At 42.9% G+C, this 15,694-nt stretch overlaps 1 protein-coding gene across 2 annotated transcripts; it reads right to left on the minus strand.

Moving 5' to 3' along the window:
* Positions 1–45: 45 nt before the first annotated feature.
* Tsen15 (tRNA splicing endonuclease subunit 15) lies at positions 46–15,421 on the minus strand. Of its 2 annotated transcripts, NM_001401314.1 has the most exons (5): positions 15,224–15,421; positions 12,728–12,809; positions 12,333–12,468; positions 1,055–1,196; positions 46–592 (listed from the first exon to the last, which is right to left on the minus strand). In NM_001401314.1, the coding sequence occupies exons 1-5, from the start codon at positions 15,347–15,349 to the stop codon at positions 572–574; spliced, it is 507 nt and encodes a 168-aa protein (NP_001388243.1). In that variant the 5' UTR covers positions 15,350–15,421; the 3' UTR covers positions 46–571. The 2 variants fall into 2 exon arrangements, with proteins under 2 accessions (NP_001388243.1, NP_001099428.1); NM_001105958.2 differs by lacking the exon at positions 1,055–1,196.
* Between the last annotated feature and the right edge of the window lie 273 nt (positions 15,422–15,694).

Raw genomic sequence — 15,694 nt, forward strand, 5'->3', positions numbered from 1 at the left:
GCTATTATATGTTGCTAGCTTTAGCATTCAATGATGGATGACTACTTCAGATTTCAAGATATTTTTATTTTAAACTGTTTTATTATAAAACTAATACAAATAACAAATGAAATGTAGAGAAGGAAAGCAGTCCACTTGCTGCCCTGCCATCCTACAGGGACCATCGCTGGTGATCTGATTGTCTACTTTCACAGCCTGGTGTGTCATTCGCATCCATGCCACGTTAACGCTGTGGTCCTTCTCTTACTGTAGTGTTGTCTCCATGCTGCTCACGGATACCTGCCTATCGACTAGAGCTGTGGGACAGCAGAGACACAGCCAGCCTCCGCCACTCTGAACGTCTCCTTGGTGTAAACCCCCATGACTGTACTGTCTCTCATAAGAAAGTTCTAGGCTAACTATATTTGCAAGCAATATAGTGTTTCCATCCGAGGTTTTGTTCTGAAAGAAAGTTTATGGGTTGGGACTAGCTAAGTCAGCCCTGACTACCTCTGAGATAAAAGACGAAGCACGCTGATGAGCCTTGCATCCAATCTTTCAGGAATGAAATCAGCACCAAGAAGGGTGGCCGTCATCTTCTAAGAGAAATATTCTGCAACACAGAAGGAGAGCATAGGTAAGAGTACAATCAGAAAGATATTTAGCGTGACTATGCCAACTAGACGGACATGTAGAGCAAGCAAACGCAGACACGAACTAATGTTCCGGCAGAACGGAACTCCGTGTTTTCTACTACAACCATTACTGGCCTTTGTACTTCACTCCGGTTACTCACTTAGACGCACGAATGCACAAAATGCTTGGGAAAAATAGGACATTCTCCACAGAACAGGAAAATCAAACTAGTTCTTCAAAAAACAGCTAGGAAAATGCAGCCTTTTCTTATTCTGAGGAATAAAAACCAAGCCTTTTTTGCCTTGAATTTCTCACGTGGCAAAGGAAGTGGAAACTGAGTGGCCTGATCCACACTCGGGGTCAGGCTGAGCCTCTCTCTCCCATTACTGTTTCGGTCTCTCTCCCATTAATGTTTCCGGTCAATCACTTCAAAACTGACCTGAGGGTCTGGCAGCATAAATCCGTCGGTAAGTTTATAATAGACGATTGTGGAATCTGACTCCACTATGGCCAAAGTAAAAGACATCGGCAGCTCCGGATCGCCTTGCAACTTTCTAGACGCCTTCAAGATTTCCCTTATCCTGGAAATGAAGACAAAGGATGCTTGAGAGTCCTGGTTACTTGAGTAACAGTAAGGCCAAACAGTAGGAGTTTCTGAGGGGAAGGTAGGGCATTGCATCCAAACGCTAAGGCTCACTGAACACATCTGCGGCTGTCTTCTCACGCAGACCGCCCTGAGAACCGCCTGCATCCTCACTGTCCTTTCTCTCTCTGGACTGGCTGATTCTGGAACCCAAAGAACACAACTACGACCTAAGAGTGCTGTTCATCTAATTGGCTAAGGACCATACATGTTAATTTTCCAAGTTGGTAACTTATTGGAACCAAGTGACACTGGGGTCTATTACTTTAAACAGATTGTAGGGCTGTTGTGATGGAAGACGCCTATATCCCAGCCTGGGAGGCAGAGGCAGGAAAGTCACAGAAAATCAGAGATAAGACAGGTTTATACAGAGTTCCTGGCCAGCCAGGGCTTACACAGTGAGACCCAGTCTCAAAATATCTGAAAAATAAGGACTGTAATAACCATGACCCCTTGTTTTTCCACAGGGTTTATACTACTACCTTTGCATATGTAACTCCCCATTTGTTACCTACTGACCCAATTATTCTCCTACTGTTGCAAGGTTTGGGGTTTTTGTTTTGTTTGTTTTCGTTCTTTTGTTTTCTCAACCTAATCGGGGGAACCACATGAGTGTCTTACTTTAATATTCTCAAGACTTCTGGTATTTCTATATTCACATTATCCTCTGGCATCATTTCCTCGCTCAAAAATTGATTCCATTCTCCCCTTATGCTTTTTGTTTAAATTGTCAAATATTGCTGGTTAAAAATAATTTCTGGGGGCTGGGGATTTAGCTCAGTGATAGAGTGCTTACCTAGGAAGCGCAAGGCCCTGGGTTCGGTCCCCAGCTCCGAAAAAAAGAACCAAAAAAAAAAATAATAATAATTTCTGTATGTGAGTGTTTTTCCTGCACATCATGTGTGTGCAGTGCCCACAGAAGAGGGTGTTGGGTCCTCTGGAACTGCAGTTACCAGCCAGCTGCCATATGCGTGCTGGGCACAAAACCAGAGTCGTCTGCAACAGCAACATTGCTCCTAGCCACTCATACTGCTTCTTTCCCATTCATAAAGCCTAGTAAACGCTCACAAAAACCCGCAGTGGACACGCTGAAAGTAAATTCCTCTAAGTGTCCCTAGCTGGCAAACCATGATGAGTACAGGACAGAGACGGAAAGAAAAAGGAAAAGGAAAGGAAGGAAGGAAATAAAAAACCTTGTTAAGACAACTTTATACAATTTCTCTCTTTTAAACATGTTATTATTGTTTAAAGGTAGGTGAGTGTGTGTGCACATGCATGCCAGTGTGTGTGCGTGCACTGTGTGTGTGCCTATGTGTGAACATGCATACCTCTGTGTGTGTCTTTGTGTGCGTGCATTTGCGTGCGTGTGCATGCTTCTGTGTGTGTGCGTGTGTGTGTGTGTGTGTGTGTGTGTGTGTGTGTGTGCGCGTGTGTGTGCATTGTGCATGTCTCCTACGGTGAGTGGTGAACTGGGTGGGCATGTGTGTCTCACTACAGTGAGGATGGAAACATCCACTGCACTCACGGTTGTCCTTTCGTTCTCAGGTCATACTTGTTTTCGGGATCTTCAACAGCAAAACATTCTTAGCTTAGAGAATTAACTCAGGAGTTGGAAAGGAGAGTTTGTTCTCAGAGCTGAGGGAAATGACTGCCAAATTAAATGGAAGTTCCCATCTCTGAGCTCTTGTTTATCCCGCTTGGTGCTGTGTGTGGGAAAACTACCAGTGTGTGTCCACGGGACTAGAGGATAGAACGGTACCAACCACTGCCTGACCACAAGTGGGCAGTCTTACAAAGTGTCCTACTCAAAATCATGTCCAGTCTGCTTTGAACATGTGTTCAATATGGAGTTATCATCTTCCTAGTCAAGACTTCATTCTTTGTTCCCTTTACAGTATATTTACTATGTAAGCTCATAGAAATACTTAAGCCAACAGGCCACTGCTACCTTAATTACTATAAAATATGGATAACATCAGAGGCTCAGTTCTACTTTAAAAATAGTATGACTGTTAAGACACACTGAAGGATAACTTATTTAATTTTCAATAAATGTGAAACCTTACTTAGAAACCAGAGAACTCTACATATGAACAAGAATAATTTCTTTTCTACTTAGTGAAATCTCAGGGAGAAAATCTCAACCAAAGAAAAGAGCATGTTGACAGTAATGATAGCTGCTGATTATCAGTAGCAAAACTCGATGCTCACGGCAGACTTCCCTTCTGATAATTCTTCACAGGTGACTCTGTATGCTGAAAAAGGGGGTTGATTTTTAATAACCTAATAAAACCAAAGACAAACTCAACACCATTTGGCTCATGTCCCAAAGCCAAATTATTTAAGCCTTTTCTATAAATCTTAAATGTGATTTTTCTCTAAAGATCCTAAAACAGAGATTATGGAATCTTTAGAGATTTGCAGTGAGGACAAGAAACAGGAAAATATTACCCTTAACTAAAAATGTTGAAATAAAAAGCACCATGAAATAAAATCCTATTAATTCTGATTTACAGATCCTTCTGTTCTCCTCAATAGCCAAGTAGGGATATACTGTGGTTCTATCTATAAAAGACACGATTCCTTCATCAGCCTTGGCGTGCTACAAAGGAAGGGCATCGCTGACAAAACCCCCGTCTTTTAGCTCTTCAACAGCTAAAAATTCACTGTGTTCTTCCATGGGCTCGGGCGGGCCTCAAGAAAAGTTCCAGGGAGAACAGGCCACCTCTGGGGAGTCAGGCCAAAACTTCCCAGTTTAAAAAAAAAAACCCAAACCAAGGCAGCGGAACTCTCAGTGGGGATCTACTGAAGAATCGGCTGCCTGTGTGGCTGGTCACCTCACAGGGAAGTCATTTGACTGGGAAAGAGTGAACTTACTTTTTTTTTCTTTAGGGTTAAGAAAAAAAGTGTCAATTGAAAGACGTGGCCAGATTGGGGTTTCCTCAGCAGGCAGCAGACCCCAGCGAGGCTGCATGAGGACATGTGCCCTGATTACGAAGGAGGCCAAGCAGTACAAGCCATTTCATCAGTTACCTACCAGACCTCAGGCCTCAAATAATTGGCCACTGAATAAACTTATAATAAAAGCCATGCTTTCAGGAAAGAGTATTTTAAAAGTACACAGTCATAATTCAAGGAAAAAAAGGTAGCATTTATGTACTAAATCTCAGCCAGATGTGGGAGCACATGTCTATAAGTCCAGCAGCACTCAGGAGAATAAAGGAGGAGGATCATCAACCCGCCAGCCTGGGCTACAAAATGAATGCCAAGGTAGCCTGGGCTATAGAACAAGACCCAGTCTTGAGGAAAAACAATTAAATCAAAATACTAATAATGTTTAGAAATGACATAAAGAAACTTGGTTCTTCTAACCTTTTATTTTGTGACACAGCACACGGGGACAGAGGGTGAAAGGGCAGGATGCGTACGGGTGAGAAAGAATGCCATGGAAGCAGACAGACTGTTGACGAAGGTCAGATGTGCAGTTACAGCAGAAAGATGAGAACAATGAGATTCTACAAAGGATTGGCAGTGTCTGACATATGCCCCTCCACCTCTCTCTCTGTAAACTCTCGAAAGGACATACGGTTAACATACATCCTTACATTCTGTACTGTACCAAGTCTCTGCCTCAGAAGCTTAGCCACTCCACACACACTAATTCTGTGTACCATGCAGCAGGCTAGGCACGAGGGTAAAGCAGTGAACCAAAGGAAGTTCCACTTCTGCAGAACTAATACCAAACACATAATATGTTATCTATCAATCAATGTGCCAAGAGTAGTAACATACACCTCAGTGAGTCCAGAAGGGAGACGGCAACTCGAGCCAGTGAGGAAGCTGTGGCAGAGATGGGAGAAACTGAGATTCTGGGTATATTTTAGAGTAGGTGAGCCTCTCCCTTCCTCCCCCTCTTCCCTCCCTCCTCCCCCAGTGTGTGTGCGTGTGTGTGCGTGTGCGTGTGTGTAGTGCATGCCTGCTTCAGAATGAACCAAGTTGCCATTTCCTAACCTGGAGAATTCACAGGAGGAACAGAGGTAGAACAAATCAGCTCTTTCTGACCTGCTCATAGGTCACCTTTTACGTCACAGTAGACACATCAAGTAAAGAGTTACATATATGAGGTTGAAGTTCACGGTGCCAGCAGAAGTGGAAATATGGAGATATAAACTGTACAGCCATCAGTATACTGACGACATTTAACCATGGACAGAGGAGGCTGCTAGGGAGAGGGTCTGAAGACAAAGACTGAAGTCCCAAGCATGGCAACGCCTGGAGGCTAGAAACTTGAAAAGGTTCAGTAGAAGTAAAAAAGAGAAAGTGAAGGAGTAACCACACATCCTCAAGTTCCAAGGACACTCATACATTTGCTGCCTCTTCCAGCCTCACAGGCTTGTCCACTCCAACTGGGATCCCTTATGGAAAACAAGTGAGCACCACCACAGCTGGCTCACCTCCTGTCTCAGGATCCACTGCTATTTCCTAAGGACCTCATGGAGACAAAACTCCTGCTCTAGCCTTCTCAGATTCCGCTCTGCCCCATCCTTACCTGGCTGCTTCTCCTGCAGTACTGCTGCCCAGGAGGGCCACTTTTTAAACAGTCTTTCCTTTCTCCTCTCCTCTCCGCCCTGCTCCTCCACTCATTCTCATCCCCCCAGCACGGCTCTCCTTGCCCCACCCACATACATATGAACTTGAACACAAAATACCGAGCTTTCTCACCAGGTAGGGAGCTGCTGCCTCTGCCTTTACTGCGTACCCATTCACACCAACCAGTCACAGACGTCAGGCTTGCTCAGGCTCAACAATTTGTTTCCACCATGACTGATGCTGGAAGCTTCCTTGTCCAGCTCGATGTTGATGTCAGCATTTCTTTCAAATGGCTTGTCTTCCAGGGAACGCTCCCAGACTCCCCATTCCCTCCTATACCATTACAGATTTCTGTCTCCTCCCACTGCAGTCTTCTAGAGCACCACAGACTCGCCTCACACCGAGTATAGTCTGTCCCTCTCAACCCTGGACTCTCAGCATCTGGAAAGGTCTGTGACACTTTGTACCCTTGACCCCAGGCCTCCAATATAAAGGAGAAAAATCATGAGCAATCTGAAATTTACCTTCTTACCCTCTCTCCTAACTAGAACAACCTCTTCTCTTGCCTTTCAATAGTCTGTAATTACATTCATATTCATTTATATTTACAATCATATTCATTTATATTCTGAATGAATGGTTAAAAAGTATAATTATTTACGTCTAACACTGTTATCATTTTAATGTAAGAACAGTAAATACAATTTTCATTTCCTCTATGCTGCTTAGTATTTTAAAATATCAGCTTCTCTCTGCAAATCTATTAATTCAACTGGCATACAAATAAATAATTTGCCCATTTATATTGTGTGGGAAACTGCTGTGATATCTTGCTGGGACAATAGTAATAGCTGATAAAGTACTTGTGTAAGAAATCATGTCTCTTAAAGAAAAATTACTATTGATGATCTCCAAAGGCTATGTAGAAAAAAATAACCAAGAAAAAAAAGAAGAACTACACTTTACTTCGTTCAATGTAGGAAGAAGGAAGTCCATTCTTCTGAGAGGGCTGTGGTGAACAGGACATGGAAAAACCAAGAATCCTAACTGGCTCCAATATTTCACTGTACAGGAATCTGGTCAATGGCCTATGGTCAGGTCGCAGGCTTCCCGCTTTCCACTTTCTAGAGGTAAACGGGAAGACAGATGGGAGTGCTGAAGCTGCTTCCTGACCTGCAGTGACCCCTGCACTGGAAGTCATGCCAAGAAAGAGGCATCTGAGTGACTTTCCCTCACCCAGAGAATGCTCTAATGTGTAGCTGGAGGCTCTGCCCTACTTGCACTGCCCTCTAACACTGAGAAAGCCTTACAGCTTAGCCAGGTGTGACAGAGCAGCAATGCACACCTATTATTAGGGACAAATAACTGCCACAACAAAGGAGATTTAACATGATATGAAAACAGCACTCTATGGTTCTAGTTTTAGTCCCTCTAGTATCTTACTGAAGGCACTAAATCAGTGGTCCTCAACCTTCCTTACGCTGTGGCCCTTTAATACAGTGCCTCACTTGGTGGTGACCCCCAACCATGAAATTATTTTCATTGATACTTCCTAACTGTAATTTAGCTACTATTATGAATCGTAATTATCTGATAAGCAGGATATCTGATGGGTGACTGCTGTGAAAGGGCCATTTGACCTTCAAGGAGTCAAGACCCACAGATTGAAAGGTCTCTCAGGAAGAAACAAAACACTGGAAGTCAAGAAACAAAGAACCCCCTTTCCCTCTTCTTTCATTCTGAGACTTGCTGTAAAGTATTTAAAATATTTCCCCTTGACAACTACCTGTACCCTATTCCAAACACCCCAAACACTGCAATCTTGACTCAGGTATGATTCTCAATGGCAGAGTAGCTTTTCTTTGAAGGAATATGTATTCTAACAGCTGTCAGTATATATGAACATGGTAAAACACTTAGTTTTAATTTTCATCCAAAGAGAAGCTAAACATAAATTTTACTTCATTTTCAAAATCTACATTGGTAAAGATAGGTCACACCTCAAACTGATGCAGGTTTGTCTCACCTTTGTTCTAAGTGTGTGTTTGTGTGTGTGCGCATGCATGTGCAAGTGCCTGCCTGCCCTGCCTGACTGCCTGACTGCCTGTGTATTATCTGCCTGTATGTCTGTCAGTGTGCATGCTTCCATGCATGGTACATGTGTGGGTGTGGGTGTGTGCACAGGCATATATGTGAGTGAGTGTGTGTGTATGTGCGTGTGCATGTCTACCTGCCTGTGTATCTGTCAGTATGCGTGCGTGCATGCGTGTGTGTGTGTGTGTGTGTGTGTGTGTGTGTGATATAGGCGCACACATGAAGAGGTGATGAATGTCTTCTCATCCTTGTTCTCTCTGCCTTATTCCTTTAAAACAGACTCCCTCACAGAACCTCATTGTTTGCTAAGCTGGCTGGCCAGCAATCTCTCAAGATCTGCCTACCTCTGCCCCCAGCATTGGGGTTACAGGCACACAGCTGGCTTTTGATACAGGTGCTATGGATTTGAACTCGGGTCCTCAGGCTTGCACAGCAAGCACTGAGCTATGTTCCCAGTCTTCATCTATGACCTCTGTGGAAATCTCTGACTGCAACTTCATACACTGCTTTGTCTGAGGAAAAGCACTCACGACCACAGGCATTCACTGAAGTCTTCTGCAGACTCCTTAGATCCCTAAGATTCATTTAAGCAGAACACAAACTGAGGACACACCATGCTAATTTATTATTTCATAACGCAGACTAAAAATTATCTGGGAAATATCGTAAGTGAAGAGAAACAAGAGCAAATAGAGAACTCATATCCATCAGCACAATAGCCCCTCTAATTAGAAACAGACATTTTGCCAATTTTATTCTACCAAAGGAGAAGAATAATTAAAGTTAAACTAGTATTTTCAGAAGAACGGACACACACACACACACACACACACACACACACACACACACACACACAAAACCTTCTGAGACTGAAAACTGTGACACACTGAATTAACTATACTTACATAGACCCACACCCATTTGAGCACTCAGACTTGAATGGCTGTGGGTCTATATTAGTAATAGAATGAATCTCCCTGTGTAGTGCCAGAAACTATGAAAACAAAGCCACCAGGACCAAAGCCTGGGAAAACAAGTAGGAGATGGACGCAAGAAAGTCCAGAAACTCTGAAAAATGTACACAGATATATAGTGACATTAAGAGCTGATATTAAGAGCTTCCCAGAACTATCACCTTTTAACGAATCAACAAATACACAGTCTATAACAGCATAAAGAATGAGGCGTGTCAATACACCTGTCAGCTTGCCACTCAACACTCAAACATCAAGACAGCAAATGGTTTGAGTTGACTGACATGACTATCCGCAAGGAGTCATTACTGTAAATGCTACGAAACTGGGCTGGAGAGATGGCTCAGTGATTAAGAGCACTGACTGCTCTTCCAGAGGTCCTGAGTTCAAATCCTAGCAACCATATGGTGGCTCACAACCATCTGTAATAAGATCTGATGTCCTCTTTGTATCTGAAGACAGCTACAGTGTACTCACTTACATAAAATAAATAAATAAATCTTTAAAAAAAAATGCTATGAAACTGCACTCCGGCAGCCGGCGTATGCCTTTGGCTCTCCGGTTTAGTGTGCTTCCCATTTCCCTATTAATATAAAGATTTATGGTGTTGTCAGAAATACAGAGCATTAAGAACAAGAGTCGTAAGAAGCTGGCCTGTGCAGCTTCAGATGGCACCATGAAACAGTGTGCTCTGTGATGTGTGATGTGTCATTTGTTTCTAACAATACAGGCCAAGCAGGCTATTCTTAACATGAAATCACGTGTTCTTGTTAGTACATCAATCTCATCCACTCACATCCCAACATAGGTTCTGGGCTGCGCGGATAAGTCGATTGTTATAAGGTAAGAACAGTGGTCACTGGTGAGAGAAGGAACGAGCCATTCCACACACTGAGCAGGGCTCTGAGCAGCCCTGAAAAGGTTCAGTCATGGAGTTGGAATGGGTATTTTCTGATAACTCACATTTGGAGCTATGAGGCCTGTGTGGATTTTATTTTATAATAGAAGATCTTTTAAAGTTCAACAGAGCAAGAACAAGGGCTGGAGAAACCGTGCTTGCTGCACAGCATGAGGGCCTAAGTCTCATCCCCAAAATCCCCACTACATCCCAGCCACGGGAGCAAGCGTGAGGGCCGGTGCCCACATCCCAGCACTGGGAAGGCAGACAGGAGGTCTGCTTCTCCTCTACTGCCAGTTACAGTGTAAACTGACAGCAACTCTCCTCCAAGGACACCTTGCAGTAACAGGCAGAGACAGCTATCAACGCCATAGTCAATAAACTCCAATCACTCCACCTCTAGGCTCTGCCTCAGGAGAACTCTCACACCTGAGCACAAGAGCTGCCCATGCTTCGCATTAGTGAGACATCTGCAACTGCAGGCAAGTGCAGGTCGTGAAAGCCTTCCTGACCTAGAAGACCCTCACCCTCTCTCCTCACCCTCTCTCTCCTCACCCCCTCTCTCCTCACCCTCTCTCTCCTCACCCTCTCTCTCCTCACCCTCTCTCTCCTCACCCTCTCTCTCCCCTCACCCTCTCTCTCCCCTCACCCTCTCTCTCTCCTCACCCTCTCTCTCTCCTCACCCTCTCTCTCCCCTCACCCTCTCTCTCTCCTCACCCTCTCTCTCTCCTCACCCTCTCTCCTCAGTCCTCGTCACTCTCCTGGCTCTTTTCCTCTTAAGCAATCGTACCAAGCACCAACTTGCACTGGATACATTAGGCAGACAGTGCTAATACTGCTCAGTGACTTGCAGTTCTCAACTTTCCTACCACTGCGACCCTTAAGTATAGCTCCTCATGTTGTGGTGACCCCAACCATAAAATTACTTCATTGCTACTTCATAAGTGTAACTGTGCTACTGTTGAGTCTTAATGTAAAGATCCAACGAGCAGGGTATCTGATATGCAACCCCTCTGGGGGACACGACAGAGGTTGAAAACCACTGCCCTACCAGAACATGGTGTCAATAAGCATTTCTTGTTCTAAGAGTCAATCCTTACCTGTACTCCATTAGCATTATTATTAAAATATCTATTAATTAGGGATACAGATACACTCGTCAAAACGCATTCAATAAAATATTTGAACAGAGGACAATTTTCTTCTTATACCACTCCCCCCAATAATAACCAAACCAGGAAAAAAATTGTTTTCCAGATCAACATTTGGCACTAGAATAAATACCACTTTCATGAAGATATCTTGATTATTGTGGCATCTCCAACACTTAAAAGTTGCTCAATAAATACATAGTGAATGACAATTTTACTATTCTAAGCAATATTATGTGACAAATGGTATTCATATTATCATGAAACAAAATAAAAGTCAATAGCAAGAAATACACAAACTCACTGAGATTTACTGTGTTCCTCAATGATCAGAGGGCTATTGACAAAGTCAGGGAGGAAATTTAAAAATTTCTAGAATCAAATGAAGACACAACTTAAAAGAACTTAGGGACATAGCAATTAGTAAGAAGAAAGCTCAAAGCTCTAAGTGCTTCAGTTAAAAAGTGAGGTCTCAAATAAATAACTTAATGATGTACCTTAGGTTTCAGAAAAGCCAAACTCAAAGTGAGTAGATGGAAAATTAATACTGATGGAGCAGAAATCAATGAAATGGAAATAAAACATACAACAGACGAAGAGCCAATGACACTAAGAGCTCATTCTTTAAAAAGATAAAACAATCAGATTAGCCAAAGATAGGGAACGCCTGAACTAGTAAATCTGGAGATGAGAAGATGATATTATGACAGATACTAGTAAGATTCAGAGGCTCATTAAGAACTGTTTAAAAACCTAAATTCCAAAAGATTGGAAAATTTAGAGAAAACTGATAGAAACTGTCTCCCAAACTTAACAAACCTAGTAGATATAAACGGCATAACAGATCCACAGAGAGCCGGGAGAATGACACAGTGACCAACAACCACCACCACACCATGGCCTCACTGCACGTGTGGTGTCTGGGTGTGGGTCCAGAGGGTGGTGAGTGAATGAAGGCAGGACTGTTGTAAATGAGGGTGACAGGAGAACAGAAGCCCTTTTCTTCTTCTGTCATTTATTCAAACACAGAACCTCTTGTTAACCTTTTAGAAATTAAAAACAGACCTTTACTTAGAATGCCAAGCAGCAAATAAACCATAAGCCAGACACAAAGATGATGACCATAAAGAAAGGATGGGTGCACACGACTATACTCAAGCCAAGGTGTTACTCATTAAAGCATACCTTAAAAATGGCCAGGGTGGGTTTAAAAACTGGAACACACAACCAATGAAAGATTATTGACAGAAACATAAAATGGACTTACAAAAGTAAAGAAAAAAAAACAAAAAAAAAAAAAAAAAAAGAAAATCCACAGAGTCTAACAGGCAAGGGTCTGTTAAACTAAGGCAAAAGTCCTTGCTCACCTGTTATGGCTGAGGGAAGCAGAAATGGGCGTAGGCACCACCGTCTGCACCCCTTCCCCTTCGATCTCGGTGCCCAGGAGGCAGATGAGCTGTAGTTCTGGTATTCCTACACAGTTTACTTCATGCCAACTTTTACCTGAAAGAGCATCAAGAAGGGACAAATGCATTCTAAACTTTTAATATTCAGTGGCGCACACTGCCCTTGTAACATAACTTCCTCTCTGTCTAATCTTTTTCATGACCTAGTAATTGTAAAGGAATAAAGAAATGTAAAATTAACTGGCAAAATTAATAGTAAATGAAAATATGTTTGCTTATTATATACCCTACATGGCAACCCAATCCCCCAACCTCCCCACTCCCCAAGGGCAAACCAATATAAACAAGCAACTTACTCTCCATGAGATCCAGGTAAACCAAGAATGCTATATAAACTTGGGTGGCGTCTCCTATATCTAATTCCATCATCTCTAAGTACTGAAAATCAAAACGTAATTGTTAAATAGAGAAGCAAATAGTAGCTCAGTATTTTCTTTCACTTAACAAATGTTCATTAAATATATACATATAATATACATATATGGATATAAACTATCTTCCAGATTTAATGGAAGTTAGAAGAATGTAAGGTCTTAGCTCTGCCTCTAAAAAAAAAAAGAAAAGAAAAATCTACAATTGTCAAAGACATCCATGCAGCCTCCCTTCCTGCATCAAAGACATTACCTTAATGATCACAAAAATCTAAGAATGTTCAAGTCCCTTATATAAAATGCAAGAATATTTACATATAATCTGTACGATCTTTCCTACACTTTAAACCATCTATAGGTTACTTTAAGTGCCACGTAATGTTTAGAAATAATAAAAATAAAAGTCTGCAATGTGCAATGTAGAGGAAATTTTTTTCGAACGTTTTCAATTAAAAATTAATTAGCAAACCCTCCATTATGGAAGACTAGCTATACTTAAAACTGGTAGCAAATAACAAAAGTATGTGAGTTATAAAACGGTAACAGAATAGGTCACAGGAAGTGTTCTCAGGGGATGGACTGGCGGATGTTTCATGACAGACTGGATGTAAAGTAAGCCTTCTAGGCCTTGAGTGTATGGAGAGGAGGAATGTCCCAGTGTAATTACGGAAAGCAAGAATAAGCTACATATATTCAAGTCTATAAAGAATCCACCAGGAGCAAAGAAAATTTAGATTTTCATTGAGCTATGTCATGGAATGCCTCAATTTCTCTGGTATCTACTTGCATAGAGAAAAAAAATCTGGTCTTAACAGCTCCTACTCTTGAGTGGGAGTTCTTTGAGTTTTAAAAGGCAAATTACTTCTTTCCGACTTGCCGATGCAGGGAAGGCCCTGGGCATCCAAACACAGAGGGACAGGTATATATACTGAGTATATATCCTGAGTTGATGCACAGAACAGATATCTGCAGAACAACCTTGAAGGGCAGACCTAAAGTCACTGTCTCCACTGGCTGTACGGCAAATGTATAGATTTAAAGAAGGGCTCTGTGTGTCCCAAATCTCAAAAGGTGCTAGACAATGGTATTGAGACATAACTTTGTGTTAGGCTACAAGGTCTAATATGTTGATCCTAGAAGAAAAAAAAAATCAACAGGAAGATTTGGTGGTTTATACAGCCATTAAGTTCAATAGCAAACGAATCTGCAAGTACGAAAACTGTCTAAAGGCAGCACCACACCTAGATAAGGCAGCGTCACACCTAGATGGAGCTTCAAAGACTTACTAATAAATACCTATATAGTACTTTTTATATGTCAGATACCTTATAAAAAATTCCCTGTGAGGTTAAGAACTACTATTTATCCTTATCCCCTATTTTAAAAAGAGACTGTGATATACCGAGACCCATAAAAAAAAAAAAAAAAACCTGAAGCACAAGTACAGTGAGGTCAAACAAGGTAAAGCAGGTCAAAGTTTACCAACTTTGTAACAGAAACAAGATTCAAACTTGGGAAGTCTGCATAGGGGTCCATTCCCAGTCACTGTGGATGTCTTCTCTGTCTCTGTCTCTCTGCCTCTCTGTCTCCCCACACCCCACTCCTCTCCTGTATTATAGAAACTAGTAATCATGCTAGTGTTTATGGAGAATATGATGGGAAATCCTAAGAAAACACCAAGCTTCAAGAAGTAGGGAAAGGTTCCTTTTTTAAAAGATTTGTAGCTACAAATATTGGTTTTCTTGATTGTTCTGAGACCCTTATCCAACTTAGTAACTCTCAAGAGGAAAGTTGCCATTTTATTAATGTACCAGTCCTCAAGGTCTCTCTTTTACAGCCTTCATTCATTATCAGCTTGTGGCCTTACAGATACAAAGCATCAATTTCCCAAGCAGAAGCAAGCAAAACGTTATCCTTATTTTCCTTGTGGCCGAAAATACAGTATCAATAGTTCTCTGCCCTGAGCAAGAACTTACTCAAACTTTCTAAGAAATCTGAAAAATTAGGACTCTGCTCCCATACAGAATTAAGATGCACACACTTTGGGGCGAAGGCTAAGTGTTATATGACTGTGCCTAAACACATTATTTGCGGACTCCTTGAACTCAGCCATAGCCAACAGATGTGTCTGATAGGTTAACTATGGACTGAGTCCATCTCAGAAAGGACTATCTCTAAGGAAAACAGGTATTAAGGAGGAGTGCTCATCAGCGGCCTCTGGATTAAGAGTGGCCTTGGCAGAATGATAGGAATGGTGTTAGTCTGTATTAGTCATATAAACAAACAAAAATGACATTGCGGGCGACCAGTGCCTTGCACTCGCCCCACCTCCGGTCCCCTCCCCCAGGCGCGAGGCAGGCGTGAGTCCTCCGCAGAGACGCGGGCCAGGGGGAGGCCCTGGCTGGCCTCGCACCTCCTGACCTTAGGGTGTGTGCCCATCCAGGCGTCCTCCGGAGCCCACTTGTGGGCGGCGCCGCCATCGCGAACGGGACCCGGGCCAGGCCCGCTACAGCCCGGGGTAGGCTCGGAATCGCTGCGCTCCTCCATGCCGCCCGCGCAGAAAGCCGTAGTGCACCGCGAACCCCGCCCGGCCAGAAGCCGAGTCCAGCGCGCGGGAGTTCCGCTTCCCGCCGCGCACACTGGGCGGAGAGTTGGCAGGGCCACGCCCTCTGACCAGGGGCTCTGCACGGGATCCTCAGCCTTCCCTTCCCACCGCCCTCAGTCTGGGCAGGCTGTAAGGATAGAGAAAGAGAATAACCTGAATTCAGAATGCTTCAATCAGCCCTTCCTAAACCCGTGTTCTCTCTTGAGAAATGAAGGATTCTTAAGTCGTCCTTGCCTTCAGATCCTGATCTTCAATTCCTAGGAGCAGGAAAAGGTCCCATTCAGTGC

This window comes from Rattus norvegicus, chromosome 13, assembly GCF_036323735.1.
Source record: "Rattus norvegicus strain BN/NHsdMcwi chromosome 13, GRCr8, whole genome shotgun sequence".
Classification (NCBI taxonomy): domain Eukaryota; kingdom Metazoa; phylum Chordata; class Mammalia; order Rodentia; family Muridae; genus Rattus; species Rattus norvegicus.

What these genes read in the sequence shown, in the direction of transcription:
- Tsen15 (NM_001401314.1), bottom strand. Translation starts at nt 15,349, where the DNA reads ATGGAGGAGCGCAGCGATTCCGAGCCTACCCCGGGCTGTAGCGGGCCT. An exon ending in GGATGGGCACACACCCTAAG is followed by an intron (nt 12,810 to 15,223) that starts GTCAGGAGGTGC and finishes TTTGATTTTCAG; the next exon opens with TACTTAGAGATGATGGAATT. An exon ending in GCTTCCCTCAGCCATAACAG is followed by an intron (nt 1,197 to 12,332) that starts GTGAGCAAGGAC and finishes CTTCATTTCCAG; the next exon opens with GATAAGGGAAATCTTGAAGG.